Here is a 17,735-nt window from a genome sequence, read left to right on the forward strand (position 1 = left end):
GCCAAAGTTAATGTCTGCTAATTCACAGAAAAATATCACTTTTACCAAAAACTAATTATTCGAAATGTCAATTTTTCAAAATCTCAATTGAAATTTTGTTTGCTAATTGCACTTTTTGGCAAATTTGTATAGAAACAATGGGGATTTAAGATCTGACACGACAGTTTTCTCCCAAAGATAAGCTCTGCAGTTACCAAAACCTAGCGGGATAATGATTAGCACATTTATCAAGACCCCGTTTTTACCTTAATACGCTTATCTTAGCCATGAAACTTGTAGAAAATACAATATTAGTATTTCCATTCGGGTTATTAGAACTAAATACAGTAAAAACTCTATTGGGCGGACAGAGACCGACGGGTAATATTTGTCTGCTTAAAGATAGTAACCGCCAAATAGAGGGGAAATGGGTATAGTTTGATTCACAATAGTTTGAGACACCGTGTCCGCTCAAGAGGGGTGTTCGCTTAATAGAAGTGTTGATTAGGAACGTTTTCACTGTATATACATCGCTTTTATCATATTTCTTTATCAATTTTTTTTGCGGGAAGTGTTGAATTCTAGTTAAATGCAAGTTATAAATATTTCGTATGCATTCAAAGTCGAAAAACAAATATTCTTATTAAAGACAAATACAAAATCTTGAAAAAGGCAATTTTTTAAGGATTTTGAAGTTTAAAATATTAAAAACATACGTAATTCTGTATTACACACTTTTTATTGTTCTATTAACAAGATTTAGGTTCTCAATTAGACTTAGCAAAAAACATTTTGAGATTAAATTTTGATTTACCATTGACATACGAAGAACTCGGTTAAAAAAGGGCAATTAATTTGTTCTTCTTTTGGTTTGTTGAAAATAGTATTTTAAATCAAAGTTTATCAATTCAAACATGTTTAAGTAATAACTCAGGTCTTAGGAAAAAATATTTCGATTATTTTCCATTAGTTTTTGGCATTTCATCTACCTGAGCGGAACAAAGAGCCTGCAACCGTAGATGCTCGCTTTCAAGAATTTTTACAGTAGTTGAAAACGAAGTTTTTGTTTCACTACAAAACACAATGACTTTTTTTTTTTAAGTTAACATTTGCAAAATGTTGTTTTGCCAACTTTTTGAAATTCTTTTTATACATTTTTCCCATGCGAAAACTTTGGAAAAACTCTCTGAAAAGCCAATTAAAATTTTTGGTTCGTCCAAACAAATTTGTACATTGATTTTTCACGTAGAGTCTTTTCCCCAATTGGAGTCGGGAGGTGTGAAAATGGGAAACTGTTCTGCGCTAGTGAGGGAGAACTATTTTCGCTGCTTGCTCCGACGAACCTCACTTTGCGCCTTCCACGTCCCCCCCGCCCCCTTCCCTACTGGTACAATTTACTCTTAACTCCTTTGCTTGCGTTTCCTATCTTCATTCATATTTTCTATACACTTTGTTGAGAGGAGTTTTATGTGTGTGGGGCTCAGGCGCACTCACACTCGCCACACACACACACACACACACACACACACACACACACACACACACACACACTCGCACACACACCAGCACACGCACACGCAGCGACAGATTAGCCTGGCCGCCTTCCGCCCACAGCAATATATACATATGAAATATATTTTATATTCCGCTATACATAAACAACTCATGCACACACACACACTCACACACATCTACACGCACACGCAATCACGTTGCTTTTGTCTTTGTGCAAAAATAAAAACTTTTGCGTTGGCTGCCCCAAAAACGCATTTCAACGGATGCAGCAACAAAGTAAAATGAGAAACCGAAAAGTTTGCCATTTTTTTAAGTTTCTAATACGGCAAAATTTCATTTCCGCTCTTATCGGTAACTGTCCATTAAGCCAGTTTCAATTCGAATTTCAAACTTCAGCTGCAACCACCCACACACACACACACACACCAACAGAGAGCCCAAAGCTCCAACTTTGTCTAACTGTAAAATATACTGCGGCGACGTTGGCGTCGCTGCCTTTGCCTCTTGCCTTTTGCTTTACTGAATGAAGTTGCCTGGCGTCGACGTCGTCGCAGGGAGTCTGGCATCGATTTTTTCATATGCAGACGCACACACACTCCAGCCCACACACACACACACACACACACTCACACGGTTGGCTTCAGCATTTGGTTTGTTTTTTTCGCTGGCATCGCATAATAATTACAGTTAAAAGCTTTTACTACCAAAAGGTCAAATCAAAAATCTTCCAATTGGAAATGTTGCTAAATATAGCAAATATGATGGGCCCGTGTGCGCGAGAGCGAGATAGTGTACAAGCCTAATGCTGCTGTTTGTAATGACAGACCTAGCGGCGGCGGCGGCAGCGACGTCGGCGACGACAGCGGCTTTTGAGACGATGACAAAAACAGACGGCAACTTCCGAGAACAAGAGAATTCTATTCGCATTTTGCAATTTGCTTATTACATACAGGCACACACACACACACACACACTCACACAGATGGACACAGACACAAACACCTATACATGTGCAGACGTGGACTTTTGTTGTTGGTTCCGCTCGTTTGGCAAACGAATTCAGCAAATTGTTGACTATTTGTGCAATATTTAATTCGATCAATTTCAAATTTGAATTTCAAACACAGCACAGACCGCAGACCGCACTCACACATACCTATTGAAATTTACAAAAATATTGCAACGCAAACGACGCGTAAGCAACTGCACATACACGTCCGTTCGCCTCGTACACCGAAACACGACTGAGTCGCAGAGAGAAGCCAATTGGACTGTTACTGTATCTGGTGGATGTTATTCGTTTGCGCTTGTAGTTGTTGCTGTTGTTTATCCCTTTACAGCTCCACGCAAAGAGAGCAGGTAAAGAGCAGAATTGAATAAGCTGGTATTGTCTTGTGTGGGTGCACGATCCAACGATCTGCCATAAATGACTCTCTTCACGTGCCCATGCGTTTTTACTCTCTGCTAAGATAGTCCTGCTGCTATTACGTTTTAGCTGTAAATGAAACTTTATATGTGCATACTTTATAACTTTTCATTTTCAAATAACTAATTATTAGAGGGTTAGAACTAGATTTACTTTCTAGACTCGGGCAGCCATACAAAAGCAGAGAGAGTGCAATATAAAAGAGAGCGCGCGCATTGGTGTGGGAGGTTGAGTTGCATTAATGCTCTCACTCTCTCTCGCTCGCTGCCACCCCACAGCGAGTTGCTGCTGTTGTTGTTTTTGTTTGCCAAACGCCGCATGTCGCTCATTTGTTGAAATCATTAACATTGATTGGCTTTGTGTGCTTTGCTTTGTGATTTTGCACTTGGCCACGCGGCACGTTTTACCCAGAAGAACGCTGCATAAAAACAATGAACGACAAAACGCAACCCCCGGTTGCAGTTGTCAATGCGGCAACTACAGCTGTTACGGACTTAACAGTATAGTGTTGCTCAATTTAGCTAGGTTTGGCAAGTTAGCTTGTAAAAGAGTTGTTTTTTTATTTTTCAGAATAAACTTGTTTTGATAACATGCTTAAAATGTGTTTGAACCTTCATTTTAAACACATTTGGAATTATGTTAACATTTTCGATTGTATATTTTTTGTCTACAATTTAGCGCAAAAAACCTGGGCTGTAGCTAACATTGTGACGTTAAGGCTTAACATTCAAAATTCTGTAGGTTTAACAGCGCCGTTAATTTAAAGTGCTTAACGCTTACAGCGCCCACTTAACAGCAAGCATGCTAATTGCTCTTGGCTATGTTTCTGATTGGAAGCAGCTAATGGATTGTATCTTTCCTCTTTGTATCTGCAATAGTTGCCCCCTCGCTTTTGTTTCTATTTTTGTTTTTTGTTTCGAGCACATTTTAAGTGCTCTCTATGTATTTGTTTTTTTTTTTATATAAACTTAAGTATAATCATTTACTTGATTTATTTTTGTTGTTTACCGTTATACAATTAATAATCATCAAAATTTCTTTAATGTTGTGTGTGTTTTTAAAACGCTGCCAGCGGCCACAGCGACCTTTGCGATGTTGTTGTTGTTGTTGCATTTTGATCGTTCAACCACATGCTTGTTTTTAGCCAGCTGCAGCCCGTTGAGTCCCAAGTTGGAGTCGCTTACAACTTGTCCAAATACTGAGACAGATCGGGCAGACCCTCCTTGAGACCCTTGCGCTTACGGGTGTCCTGGACAATCTGGTAGGGCTTGCTGGATGGCTCGCACGGGTCACCGGGCAGCACCTGCCAATGGTCGAACACGCACTGTGGGAAGGCCTGGCCGCCGGTGTTGGAGCGCAGATCGGCGGTGAAGCCGAACGATTCATTGACAGGCAGATAAGCCTTGACAACGAACATGGGTGTGCCCACGACCTGGTTCTCCTCGAAGACATGGCCACGACGTCTGTTCAGCACACCGTAGATGCCGCCAACGGCGACCTCTGGGCACTGAATCTCGCACAGATAGACAGGCTCCATCAGGCGAGGGCCGGCTGTAATGGCAGCGGCGTAGAGGCAACGACGGGTGGTGGGAATGATCTGGCCACCGCCGCGATGGATGGCGTCAGCGTGCAGGGTGACGTCATAGATGTTGAAGCGAACGCCACGCAGATTCTCATCGGCCATGATACCCTCCTTGGAGGCCCACTGGAAGCCAGCGACAACGGAGTCCTTGATTTCGTTGAGGTACTGCACGGACTTGGTGCAGTCGAGGATGAAGTTGGGTCCGGTACCATCGGGGCCGAAGCACCAGATCTTACGGGCCTCAGTCACATCGTAGTCGTATTTCTCGGCCAAATAACGGGCGCGCACCTTGAAATCATCCTTGGAGCTGACATCACCGTTATCAATATCTTCGGGCAGACCGTCGGGCATGGGCAGAGCCTTCATGAGCAGACGATTGTGCTTGTTGGGAGACTTGGACAAGCACATCTGGTTGGACTCCTCACAGACGGTTTCACGATAGGAGACCACAGGATCGGACTTCTTCAGGGGGATGCAAGCGTGATCCTCCTCCAGATCCTTAAGGCAAATTTCCAAGTGCAATTCACCGGCACCGGCAATGATGTGCTCACCGGACTCCTCAATGATACATTGCACCATAGGATCGGACTTGGCCAGACGCTTCAGACCCTCCACCAGTTTGGGCAAATCGGCAGGGTTCTTGGGCTCCACGGCGACACGCACCACAGGCGACACGGAGAACTTCATCACCTGGCAATTGGGAAATGTATAAGATTTTAGTTAGGTTATCTCTATAGATGGAGCTGTTATTCTATTTACCTTCATGTTGTGGGCATCCTTGAAGGTAGTGATGGTACCGGTCTTGACCAGGAACTGATCGACACCGACCAAACCGCAAATGTTACCCGAGGGCACATCCTCAATAGCCTCCACATAGCGACCCATCATCAGGATGGTACGCTGAATGGCCTTCTCATACAGATCCTCCTTCTTGCCGGGTGTGTAGTTGGGGCCCATGATGCGGCACTTCTGGCCGGTGGCCACCTTGCCGGAGAACACACGGCCAAAGGCATAGAAACGTCCCTTATCGGAGGTCGGTACCATCTTGGAGATGTACATCATCAATGGACCATCGGGATCGCAGTTCTTGACAGCTACGGCAGCCTCATCATCATGAGGACCCTCGTACAGCATCTCCATACGGTACTTCTGGGCAACCACGGGCGAAGGCAAATGGATGGCAATCATCTGAAGCAAGGCCTCACCGGCTGGCAGCCAGGTGCGCATCACAGTCTTCAGCAAAGCCTTACCGTCCTTATCCTTATCCTCGTGCTTCAGGGTCACGCCGATCTTCTCCAGCAGCGTGTTGATCTCCTCCTTCTTGTAGTTCATGATGGCATCGAACACCTTGTAGATGGGATCCAGAATGTACATGCAGAAGGAGCGCTTGTTGTCCACCTCCTTTTGCTTCTGCCATTTCTTGGTCTTGGCATTGAAGAAGTTCTCACCCCACAGACTGCAAAAAATAGAATAGAAATTAAGCTTGGAATTTGATAATCTGATTTTAGTTTTGCACGTCAGTTACTCCAACTTAATATCATTGTCTATTTTTTATATTTCAGATATAACCATTTGGAATTTCTCTAAATATGCGTGTTTCTTAGGTAAGTGCACCTAAAATTTTATTTTAATATAATTTTTTATAAACTAGTTTTTTTTTTCTTATTTAAATTTTGCCAAGGTACTTTTTCTTTCTAGATATTATATATTTTACACAGACATCTTAGCATATACATATATTTATTTTCAATTTTTTCCCTATGTCTGTTAAAGATATTGTTCTAGTTTTAATTTTTTTTCTGGCCCTCCTTAAAGTAACTAATCTCTCAGCTAATAATAGTTATCATACAGTATCTTATCTGTTTTAAATTTTGGTAATTTATTGCCAATATTCTAATATCAATTTGGCCCGCTAATTCTTTTAAATTGTTGCTTGTTTACATAAGTCTCAGTTTATTTGTTCTAAAGGAAAATATCAGTTTTCAAGTAGACATCCGACTTTTATAGTTATGCGATGCTATTTCTTGGGTAAAGATCCACACAGCCCCTAACAGATGACGTAAGACAACAATGTGTTGCCATGCGAGTAATATAAATAGATCATTTTTCAATTTCCAAATAAAAAAAACATTGATAGGGTAAAAATACCCGGTAATATTCTCAGACTCTTGAAATAAATGGTATAATAAGCAAGTTATTTCTAATAATGCTGGAGAAATAGTAAATTAATTTGAACTATTCATATAATACTGAAAAAACATGGTAATCATTTAGAAGGAAAGTTGTAGCAGATATCAGAACAACATATATCTATAAAATTATATTAGGTAAATTTTGTTGAGTCGCTGCCTTAGCGAATGCACCGTTAGAACATTAGGAAAGCGGTTCCGGTGCAGCGTTTCAGCCGCGTCTTCAATTTTAATCTGCTTTTATTATTGTTGCACTTGTGGCGCCCTCAGCACGCGCGGTTCTAGCGAAGCTGCCAACCTTTGAAGGGGAGGCAGATCAAAAGAAGTCGCACGCTCAGCGTCACACGTTTTGTGCTAAAAGCGAGCAAATGGGGATATGGATATGTGTGCGAGTGTGTTCTTACCGGTTCATTAGCTTGACAACATCAATCTTGAACTTCTCGGAGTACATCTCGGAGAACTGCTTGAGGGTGAAGGCCCAGCCGTGCAGACCGGAACCGAAACCGACGGATCCCTTGCTGGGATCCACACGCACCTCACCCATTGGACCGCCATCGTCGTTGTAGGTGGCAATGATGACGTTCACGTTCTCCACAATACGCTGGAAAGTCTGGTAGAGCTCCTCAGCCTCCAATTGCAGCTCCAGCAGAGCGCGATCCATCTTGTTCATGAACAGAATGGGCTTGATACGCTCGGCAATAGCCTGACGCAGCACAGTTTCCGTTTGCACGCACACACCGGAAACGCAATCCACGACAACGAGGGCGCCGTCGGTGACACGGAGGGCGGCGGTCACCTCAGAGGAGAAATCAACGTGACCGGGTGAATCGATCAGATTGATCAAGAAACCCTTGCACTCCTTTTCACGCTGATCAGCTTGCGTAATGAAGACCAGATCCTTTTCCTCGACCTCAAAGTACATGGAGATGGCACTGAAGGGATATAAAATGAGAAATATTAACTTTTGAGGACGTGGTTTTTTTTTTTGAGATTACACGTCTTACGTTGACTTGATGGTAATGCAACGCTCCTGCTCATCCTTGCGCGTATCGGTGAAACGCGTCTCGCCAGCCTTGGCGCCGGCAATGATACCAGCCTTGGACACAAGCGAATCGGTCAAGGTGGATTTGCCATGATCGACGTGAGCGATGACGGACATGTTGCGTATATTACGCTTCTTGTCCATCAGGCCACGGATTTCGTCGACGGTGAAGTTGACCTATAAACAGCATCATGAAAAGAGAGAGTCATCAGAAAAATTGGATAAACTGCATGAAAATCAACTGTAAGCCGTGAGAGAAGCTGAGCTGCGATTTAAAATGGCGTTTGGTGTCCATACACACACATACGAATGCAAACGCACATATTGAAGTCAGGCGATGTGATATTTTTTGAGGTTAGAATAGAACCAAAAACCACTTCGCTTGCAAGACTTTTAGAAGACAGCTCTTATATATATATAATCACTCACACTTGCATTTAGCAAACATCTGGCCACATTTTAGGACCGTTCTATTTTATTTTTGTAATAGTTGCATACGTCATTGTGACGGCCCCTTGAGCTATTTTCTTTGTCTTGCATTTCACCACTGCCTCACTCACACACACACACGCAAAAACAGACACATTCACAGGTAGACTGTGTCACGTCTGCAGTTTTTTTTGCGCATCATTTTATGCAGTTGTCTGCTACACACACACACAAAATTACGATGCACTTGACTGCGGCGTTTAATTTGCCTGCATTTGCTGCAATTATTTGGTATTATTAGCACCTACCATTTTGGATGTTTATTGATTTGCTTGGACCAACTTTAAAAACACTACACGCCTGCACTGGCGTATCGACAGGAAAGAACGGGCAACGTCGCTGTGCTAGAGACGGAACGGCCAACTAATGTGCTATCGATAGTATCACTTGATGTTCGGCTTCTTGCAGCTATCGTTGTGTCGTGAACACTATCGATATAAACTTTTCACTCAGTGCGACCGTATGCGAAGAAAAATGTGCTTGTAGCTCGCGCGCAATTAGAATGAAAATTAAAAATTTAATGAAAATATTAGACTTGTGGAAATATGTGTATACTGTATTTGACTCAAAAAGATTGCTTTTCCATTGACAAAGAGTTCAGGTGAGTGTGTTTTGTTTGCTTTTGATTATAGAAGGACTGTGTCCGCTGAATATATAATTCATATGCACATATGTACATATGCATATATGTATGTATGTATGTGTGAGTACATGCATACACTTCTGCGTGCAATATGTAAATGCATATGTGTGAACATACAATTTTTTTTTTGTAATGAGAACAATTATCTCTTGTTTAGGATTTATAGATATTGATCTAGCACATTTACTACGGCATAGACAATTTTCCAGCCTAATTGCTCAATTTGTCTGCGCTTTTAATCGTTTTTCCCCAAATTGTTTGCCAGGCGTGAAGCGAGCAGTGCAAACATTTTCTGCCCGACCCACGCTCATAAACAAAGAACTTGTTGAGTCATTATTGACTATTGTTTAGCTGTTAACAATTATAACTTGATTATAAAACAAGTATTGTTCGCATTAAGATATTATTTGACCTCTTTTGCTTTTGCTTAGCAACATTTTAAGATGTTGCTCAGCTTATACTCACCTCAGTGACTGCAAAACTGTCGCAAACCAGTTCAAACATGTTCGTGACAAGCCTGCATGAGCTGCAGTCCCATTTTCACTCAAACTAGTTGCAGCAACATTGCTGCCGCCCACAACAACAACAACTACAGTCTTCGGCTCGTTGCAACGCGACACGTTGCAGCAACAATGTTGTCGCAACATCATTGGCTGTGGTGCTGGCAGCCAGTTCGGGCACATCCGACGCGGCCGGCCGAACAGTTTTCAAGTGATTTTCTGTGCGTACGGTTTGTGCTAGCGGTAAAACGAAAGCTCCGATTAACTGAGAGGCACACACACACGTGCGTATCTTGCTGTTGTGCGAAGTGTGTGTGTGTTGCATTTAAGGATGCATCAGTGCAAAATAAATAAATTCATTAAAAAATTTATATAAAAATCTTAAATGTCTAAAATAGCTTGTGCGAATATTCCAATTGGCGGCCAGCAGATTTAACCGTTGGAATGTTAGAATGTCATAAAAAAGAATTGTGAAGATCAGTTTTGCCGATTGTGAAAGAGAACATTTTAAGAGCGAGTTAAAAAGGAAATTCTATTAAAAAGGAAGTTAATGCACATTTTGGATATTTTTATACGGAATTTATTGGGAATTTCAGTAAGAGTAGTATTTTATAGGAGATTTGCAAAACGCATTAAAATAAAAGAACAATTTTAATTTTAACTTAATAAAAAAATACATATTTGAACAATTTTAAAAATGTGGAGATCGAAAAATTTTTGTAGAAACATAACTTTTATAAATAAATAAAAACCTTATATCACTCAAAATAAATAAAGAGATAAAAAAATATAATAGATATATATCAAATTAAAAACTAATAATGAAACATTAGTGAAGGAACTTTGGTATAAATAACTATAAAATGATAAAGAAACATAAATTGTTGCGGGACTAGAAGAAAAATGTATTTTTATATAAATAATTAAATAAAAAGTTATGTTTATTAAAAAATACATAAGTAAATTTTAGAATTTTAAAAATTATTGTATAGAAAAATCCTTGAATTCTTTTGTCATAATGTAATGTGAAGCCAGTAAACCCAAAGAGAAATTTTCCCTATAAGAGCATTCGACAGAAGCTTTTAATTGTCTAATCAGCCCCATTGATCTAATTGGAACATTCGCACAAGCTAGCCAAATAAAACGGTAATCTCATAAAATACAAGAATAATTACATTTTAAAACCAATTTTAATTTTTAAAGCGCATAAAAAAACTGATTTATCAGCCGCAGAAAATTGCAGACCTTAAAAAGTTTCTTGCCACCTTTTCCCTTTGATCTGGAACCAACAACAAAGGATAAACAATAAAAAATAATTACGATAAATTCAACAAAATGAAAATGGGATAAATCCCGCTCCGCCCGTCGCGCCGTTGATCGCATCGTCCAACTTTTGTCGCGTTTCTTATTAGAAAATCCTTTTTGCGCGTTCGCTTCGCTGCGCGCTTGCAGCAGCCAAAAAAGAAGCTGAAAAGTAGTAGCGGAAGAAGAAGCAGAAGCAGAACAACAACAAAAAATTGCACGTTTTTAAAAGTTTTTTACGCTGTGCGTCCTTTTATTTTTTGTATACGTGTCCTGCGCTGCAAACAAAGTAAAAGTTAGAGCGAAAGTTGTGTGGAGAGTGCGGCAAAAATAAAGCAACAAGAACAACAACAATCGGAACAACAACAACAACAACTACAACGGGAACAACAACTGCACGGCGCACAAGTTTAATTCGATTTTAGTGTGTAACAATCAGTGCGAAAAGCGCCAGGCAGCGGCAGCGCAGCAGCTGAGCAGCAACTACAACAACAACAACAACAAAAACCACAAACAACAAAAGCGCAGCGTGCAAAATAAAAAAAAATTTCAGCGTCGCTGACGCTACCTTTGCACATACATGTGTGCGTGCATGTGTCATGTAAATGTGTGTGTGTTGGTGTAGGAGTGAGCGGAAGAACAGTAAAAGTGGATTAGCAGCAGCAACAGCAGCCGCCGGCAGCGCAGTTAGTGTTAAATTTTGTGCTGCGACTGCGACAGCGACTGAGACGCTCTTTTGGATTTAATGCGAAGCGCTTAGCGTGTTAGTCTTTCAACTCGTGACTGTTGTAAGTTGCCCGGCTTTTGGCCTCTTTTTTACTCTTTTGTTCTCTTCGTTCTTTTTTGTTGTTGTTGTTGTTTTCTTTGCTTAATTGTAATTAATTTTAAGTTAAGAGCGCTGTGGTCCCTGCTGAGATTTTTATTTAATAGCTTTATCGGAATTTTATTTAAGCGCCGCTGCGTCTAGTGCAGCAGCTTGATTTGTGTGCGTTTGTGTGTGTGTTAGAGAGAAAAAGAAGGAGTATTTAATTTCAAAAGCATTTATGAATTTACTTTGTATGTATGTGTGTCAGTTTTGTATTTCATGCGAATTTAATGAGCAAACATTGAGCAATAACAACAACATAAACAAAAGTACTTATAAATTAAGCAAAGCCTTAAGGGAATTTTTAAGTACAAGTTCTGTTAAGGGACATTTTTTGCTGGACTTTTTGTTCAATCATTTTTCTTATTGTTAAGTACGATATTTACTCTAAAATTAGTATTTTTTTAATCAAAAAAATATGCCAAAAATGCAATGGATTACATTTTTTATAGCCTAGAGATTCTTATTCTTAACATTTTTTCACTTTTGCACTTTTTCTACTTACTGACTGACTGATTGATTGATGATCAACACATCGTCCAAACCGTACGAGCTAGGAGGCTAAATTTTTCACAGCAGTTATACAAAGTAATGTATTTAATGAAAATTAAGTCTAGGTCATGGAAAATTCCGCTTGTTAATTTTAAAAAATTGGAAAGATGGGGTTTCAAGGCCGTATGCATGATTGCTACAACAGTTGTAGGTATATAGTTCTATCTGTCGAATACTATTTGAAAAATGAACCCAATCTGTGCTTATAGTTCGTGCGTTTTTCCAAGTAAGCTAAAATATGTTCCATAGTATATATGTAACGATTGTGTAGTCAAGGAAAATATCCTTAAGTTGACATTTTTGTGTGTTAATCTGAAGCTTAGCTAACAAATACCTCGACATACTAAGCATAGGAAGAAACATTAATGAACAACCGCAGGACGACGCGTCGCAATCAGAACCAATTGACAAAGACGATGTTCGGCTTTACCTTTGCAAATGTAACACGGCAGAGCAGCACTTTGCACAATGAGAAAAGATGTGGGAGAGGGGCGAAATGACAGTTTGCGAAATGTGGTAGAAGGGAGGAGGGCAACTACAACGAAAGGTCCTTGCACACAAACTCACAGACACACACACACACAGAAAGATCTGTGACAGTCTGAAGCAAAATGGCATTCCCACATTGTGTGCGCTTCCTTCAACTTCCTGGCGGCCAGTCCTTGTCTGGCACGTCTGCCAGTGTGACCGCCTGGCAGTCGTTGACTTTTGAATATTTATTCCACACTGTTCACAAAGTGAACGAGAGTATACGGGCGCATATTCAAATAAAAGGCGTGGCATATTTAAAATTTAAATAAATCGTTGTTTTCCTTTAATAGACAGGAAAATCGACTTACATATTTTGTTTTAACGTATTGCCAGCTATTAATATAACTTTAAAATTTGTAAAATGACGTGTAAAGACGTAAAGTGCGTGTATAAAGCTTTTAGGTCTTTCCGAGTGCTACAATACGGTTGGATAGTTTAAAGTAGTTGTTATTGTCTTCGGGGGGTTTTTTTTAATATGTGCTAAAAGGAACAACTTAACAACACTTGCCTAGAAAGCTTTTCGCATCCGCAAAGTGTTTTTCGAAAGGCGTTAAATTAAAGCTTTCCTCTGATCAATGTTTTCCTGCAAAGCTGACGTTTGAGATTCACTTAGAGAGGTCGTAAAACTAGCTGATTGTATAGTTATTGAGTCGGCGAGTTCTCTGCAAGAATTCCCCGTTGAGTTAGGTATTGGGTATTCTCATATTAGAGCTTTATGTGCTCTAAGTCTCAAAAATCAATTGATTTTCAAGCTGCTTCATTATATTACCAAGAGCTGGCGTTTTCTTAACTCCATCGTCCCTGCCACTTCTATAAAAGTCATTGGGAGATTATCGTCTCATAGACACCCACTTACTTCATTTGAAATGTCTTTCGCGACTCCGTTTAAAGTGTTTAATGCGCACTCCTAATGATTTTTTGGCGCTCTTTTGCTCCACTTCGGGTTTCAAGTAATAATTTGATTGTGTCTCATAAAAGAAATCCCGAATCCAACGCCAGCATAACGAAGTTCTGCGGCGTTAATGCAACTGCTTAACAGACAGCCAGGCAGACCGATCCAGACATAGAAATGAAGTCCTGCATCTAGAACCGGGCTGGGCAGTAAATTATGTGCCGGCATAGAGAAAGTTGTGCGTTGTGTGCGCTATTTCGCTGCTCGGCGGCAGTTGCTGAAGTTAAACACTTAAAAGCTGCCACGAAATCAAAGAGTAGCAGCCCCAGCAGTACATGCAGGCCAACAGAGGGTTTACCAAAGTGTGAGCCTGCACGACTAGGTGATATCCTGTAACATTGACCCAAGTGTCCTTAGAAGCTTTTTGACTTAATGAAACGAAGATGCAGCGCTGTGGAAAGCAGTTTTCACAAAAACTAAAGTGTTTGTTGCGCCAAAAAAATATAAAATGGTCTTAAAATATTAGTTTTAATCTAGTTCAATTTTTTGATTGCAAATTTATAGTAATATAATATTTAATTAAATTTAGTAATCAAAATAAATTTAATTTATATATTTTTTTATTTTTTTTCCAAAATGGATCCAATGCTAATTCGAATTTGAGAAAAACTTTATCGTTTTATAGTTAGATATTTTCAAAAGTTAATTATCGAATTATATTTTATTATAATTATAAAATCACGGTTTGGAGCTAAAACAGAACTAATTCTATTTTGCGAACTAATCGTAATTTTTTATAGTCTGATATTTCCGAATAATTCAAATGTAATTGATTTATTTCGTACTTCATTAATATACAGATTCTAATTTTTAGATGATTCGAATTTCTAGAAACTTTAATTTCTGCCGACTGAAGTAAATAGATTGAAAAACATTTTATTTATACACAAGATATATGAGAAATTTTAATAAAAGTTAGATTAATACCAAATTTGAGTGTACCTCCAAAACAGAGTAAATAGCAGGTCTTGCACAACTTTGTTATACCCTTTTTGTGCACACTTTTAGTGCGTACAGAGTATACAAATTTAAGTGATTCCGCGAGGCGCCGCTCGCTGGAAAAGTTTCGCTTAAGTTGTCTGGGCAGCCAAGTGGCGGATGTGTGTTGTGTGTGGTGCTGCTGGTGGTGCTGGTGGTGGTGGTAGTGATTGGGGTAGGGTGGAACTGCTAGTGGTACCTGCCGCTTCCCTCTGTTCAGCTCAGCCCAGCCCTGGCCTGACACATATTCAGTCCGACTGGCAACTGGCAACTGGCACTCGGCAGTCGTCATTGCGCTTGGAAATCTTCTGTAACGAGTAAAAATTAAAATAAAAAGCGCGCTAACAGCCACGAAACTTTGCCTACTCATTTTTCTTTCTTTCATTCCTTATTGCTTTCTCCCTCTCTCTCTCTCTCTCTCTCTCTCTCTCGCTCTCTATCTGCCTGTAGCCCCTTCAGCTCCGCTGCAGTTTGACTCCTGCTCCTTGGCATCTCGGGCTCTTCACGCGCTTCAGCCTCTCGAGCAGCATCTCGAAATAAATCTTTGAATGGCTTTAACATGTTTTCAGCGCAAGTTTCGTGCGGCCTTACGCCTGCCCCCTGTGATTTATACATGCTAAATAATTTATTGGTTTACAAAAAATTTTCATTTCTCTATATTTTTTCTTCTTCTCAAAAATGCTTGCAACATTTTTAGTGGCAGTAGGCTGTTTTATATAGATTTTCACTGGGTTTCGGCTGTTATTTTATTATTTAACATTTATTTTATTTCGGGTCTAAAGTGGGTTTTAAATTTTAAGTTAAAATAATTCACCACTTAAGATTATGTTGTATTTATGGTTTTGAATAGGACCAAAAATCTAAAAACGTTCGTCTGTGAGGCTTATCATATTGTAGTTATAAAATGTTTTAGAATAATTTCAATTACAAAACATTTTTGTCCAAATATTTGAATATACAGTTTTCGATAAGCCTATCAAATTTAAAGGTACATAAGTAGGTTTTTGCTTTTTTGGTATTGGTTCTATTAGTTTTTAAAATTATTTTTGGTTCTGATAGACACTAAATTCAATTGCGGTTTAATAGTATTAACTTTAACGACTTTCAAAACTTTTGCTCTTATTTTAAATATAAAACTATATAACTAATTTTCTAACATATTGAAAAATCAACTAGAAAGAACTTGAAAGAAGTTAAAGTTAAATATGTTTATGAACAAAAAATCAGTAACATTTTTATTTATTTAAAAATTATCTAGTTGAACTTAATTGTTTGGCTTCGTAGGTTGTCTTAACAACAGTAATTGTAATAATCTTATAATTATTAATATTTTATATTGTATTAATTATTACAGTTAATTATATTAATCTTATAAATATATAATCTCTCTTGTGTTGTGATATCTTATCTAGTTGATCACTTCTTTTATTAGGCACATTAAATATTAAAACATATATAATATATTAGATAAGTTTTCTGTTTCCAGAAAAGTTAAAACTTGCGAGACATAAATTTGATTATTTAATTTTCAGATATTTAAATTCCAAAGCATATTTTTTTCATATCTGTCTTGTTTGAATAGATATTCCAATCATGTAATATTCATAGATTCCTCAAATGCATTGTAGCATCGCAATTTTTAGCACACTCCACTGATTTTTCTCAGTGCATGCCGAAATACTTCAATGATATTCGATGAAATCGAAACGTTTTGCAACGATGATGACGGCAATGCATTGGGTTGCGTCTCAGCATCTCAGCAACTCTCTACCCTAACAATCCCCCGTTACCTGCAGCCTCCCTCGTCATCACTTCCCTACCCTGGCAACTTCAGGCACAGCTCATCGCTCTTTGCGTTGACATGAGCGACAACTTGGACGTCGTCGTCGTCGGCTTTATTTGAAACTTATTGCTCGCTGGGGCTGTCAGCAGACAACGTGGTTGAGACCTGAGGCATGGGCAATGGGGTACCCAGAGTTTCTGGTATTTTTCTCCATATATAAAAGATGACTGCAAATTCGATTTGACGTCATGTTTGCCAGAAGAAGTCATAACAGGGCCACAAGTTTCGTGTCGACCTCATTTATGGGACTTTCGACTGCTACTCGTTAACGAATAACACCAAAAGCGTATGCAGTTTTATGACTATTATGGGTGTATTATAACTAGATTGGGTATATCTCAGTCTCTATCTCTTTCAAGCACTCGCTCTAACTCTCGCCCTCCCAGTACTTGTCCCTGTCTACCTGTGCGTGCGGCCCAATGGAGCGTTGCATTTTTCGCTGACCGCGTCGCAGTTGTTGCACCTTCTGCTCTGAGCCGTTACTAATGACAGGCAAACACTGCTGCCACGCCCCTGCAATAAGACTTACAACAATTTATTGAAATGTTAATGAGCAGCGCGCTGCACGAGAGGGGCGTTCAAACAGTTTAAAGTTTGAAGAATGTATAAGTTTAAAAGGCCATCAAATTAATAACACAGTCGATAGTTACCAGAGAATGGAAATATATTTTTAGTTTAAGGGATGAGAGCTTTTAAATGAACTCAAATGTGTTGCAATTTCATCAGCAGATGAATTTGATTAAGAAACTTAATTAAACTCTCTAGTTCGCCTGCAACTTTATTGTCAAACGAATTCTGTAAATTAAAACGATTATGTTTCAAATATGAAGGAGAAGGAACAAGCTAATCAATTTGGCTAGCAATGTTTGTTTTAGGAAAACTTCACATTTTAAAAATAATAAAATCAATCAATAATGAAATACACAACATTTTTGAATAATTGTGATTTCAATAGCTTAAATTATTAAAATTAAAGCTTTAAACTGAAAATTGTCTGAAAATAAAAGAAGCATTGGGTTTTTTGTATTAAAAGAAAATTTCTATATTTTATAAGCAATATTATAGTATATGTTGGCTAAGCAGTTTTTTAAGCCAAAACCAATTTATTTAACTCAAATTTCGTTCGTGCCGCCCGTGTTTTTTTTTCCCAAACCTGCGGGAAAACTATTCAAAAGTGTTTTGTGCTGGTTTCGTGCCATAAAACTGGGCATGGTTTTCAATCAGTTGGAAATCAAAAAGTTGGTAACGAGCTGATTAGCGTGTTAACTGCGCAATTATTTTTGGTTTTTTTTGGAATTTGTCTGCCTGCCAAATGCTCTGCGGTTCCGTGGATGCTGGCGAGCTGAC

At 39.1% G+C, this 17,735-nt stretch overlaps 2 protein-coding genes across 6 annotated transcripts in view; one reads left to right on the forward strand and one right to left on the reverse strand.

Annotated features, from left to right (window-relative positions):
* Positions 1-3,893: 3,893 nt before the first annotated feature.
* Positions 3,894-8,627, reverse strand: eEF2 (eukaryotic translation elongation factor 2). Its single transcript, XM_064698163.1, has 5 exons — positions 8,471-8,627; positions 7,696-7,910; positions 7,096-7,623; positions 5,262-5,958; positions 3,894-5,192 (listed from the first exon to the last, which is right to left on the reverse strand). Exons 1-5 carry the CDS (start codon positions 8,471-8,473, stop codon positions 4,101-4,103), a joined length of 2,535 nt encoding a protein of 844 aa, XP_064554233.1. The 5' UTR covers positions 8,474-8,627; the 3' UTR covers positions 3,894-4,100.
* Positions 8,628-8,679: 52 nt separating this feature from the next.
* Positions 8,680-17,735, forward strand: part of nolo (no long nerve cord) — a 74,521-nt gene continuing 65,465 nt past the window's right edge. For 2 of the 5 annotated variants that reach the window (XM_064698160.1, XM_064698161.1), the window contains exon 1: positions 10,586-11,455. The gene's annotated coding sequence lies outside the window, so the exon portion shown is untranslated. Of the gene's footprint in view, positions 8,824-10,585; positions 11,456-17,735 lie in introns of those variants that run through there. The other 3 variants (XM_064698157.1, XM_064698162.1, XM_064698158.1) reach the window with 2 other exon arrangements.

The sequence above is a fragment of the Drosophila montana genome, unplaced genomic scaffold (assembly GCF_035044405.1).
Source record: "Drosophila montana isolate Dmon_TW-CO22-7 unplaced genomic scaffold, ASM3504440v1 contig_402_1, whole genome shotgun sequence".
Classification (NCBI taxonomy): Eukaryota; Metazoa; Arthropoda; class Insecta; order Diptera; family Drosophilidae; genus Drosophila; species Drosophila montana.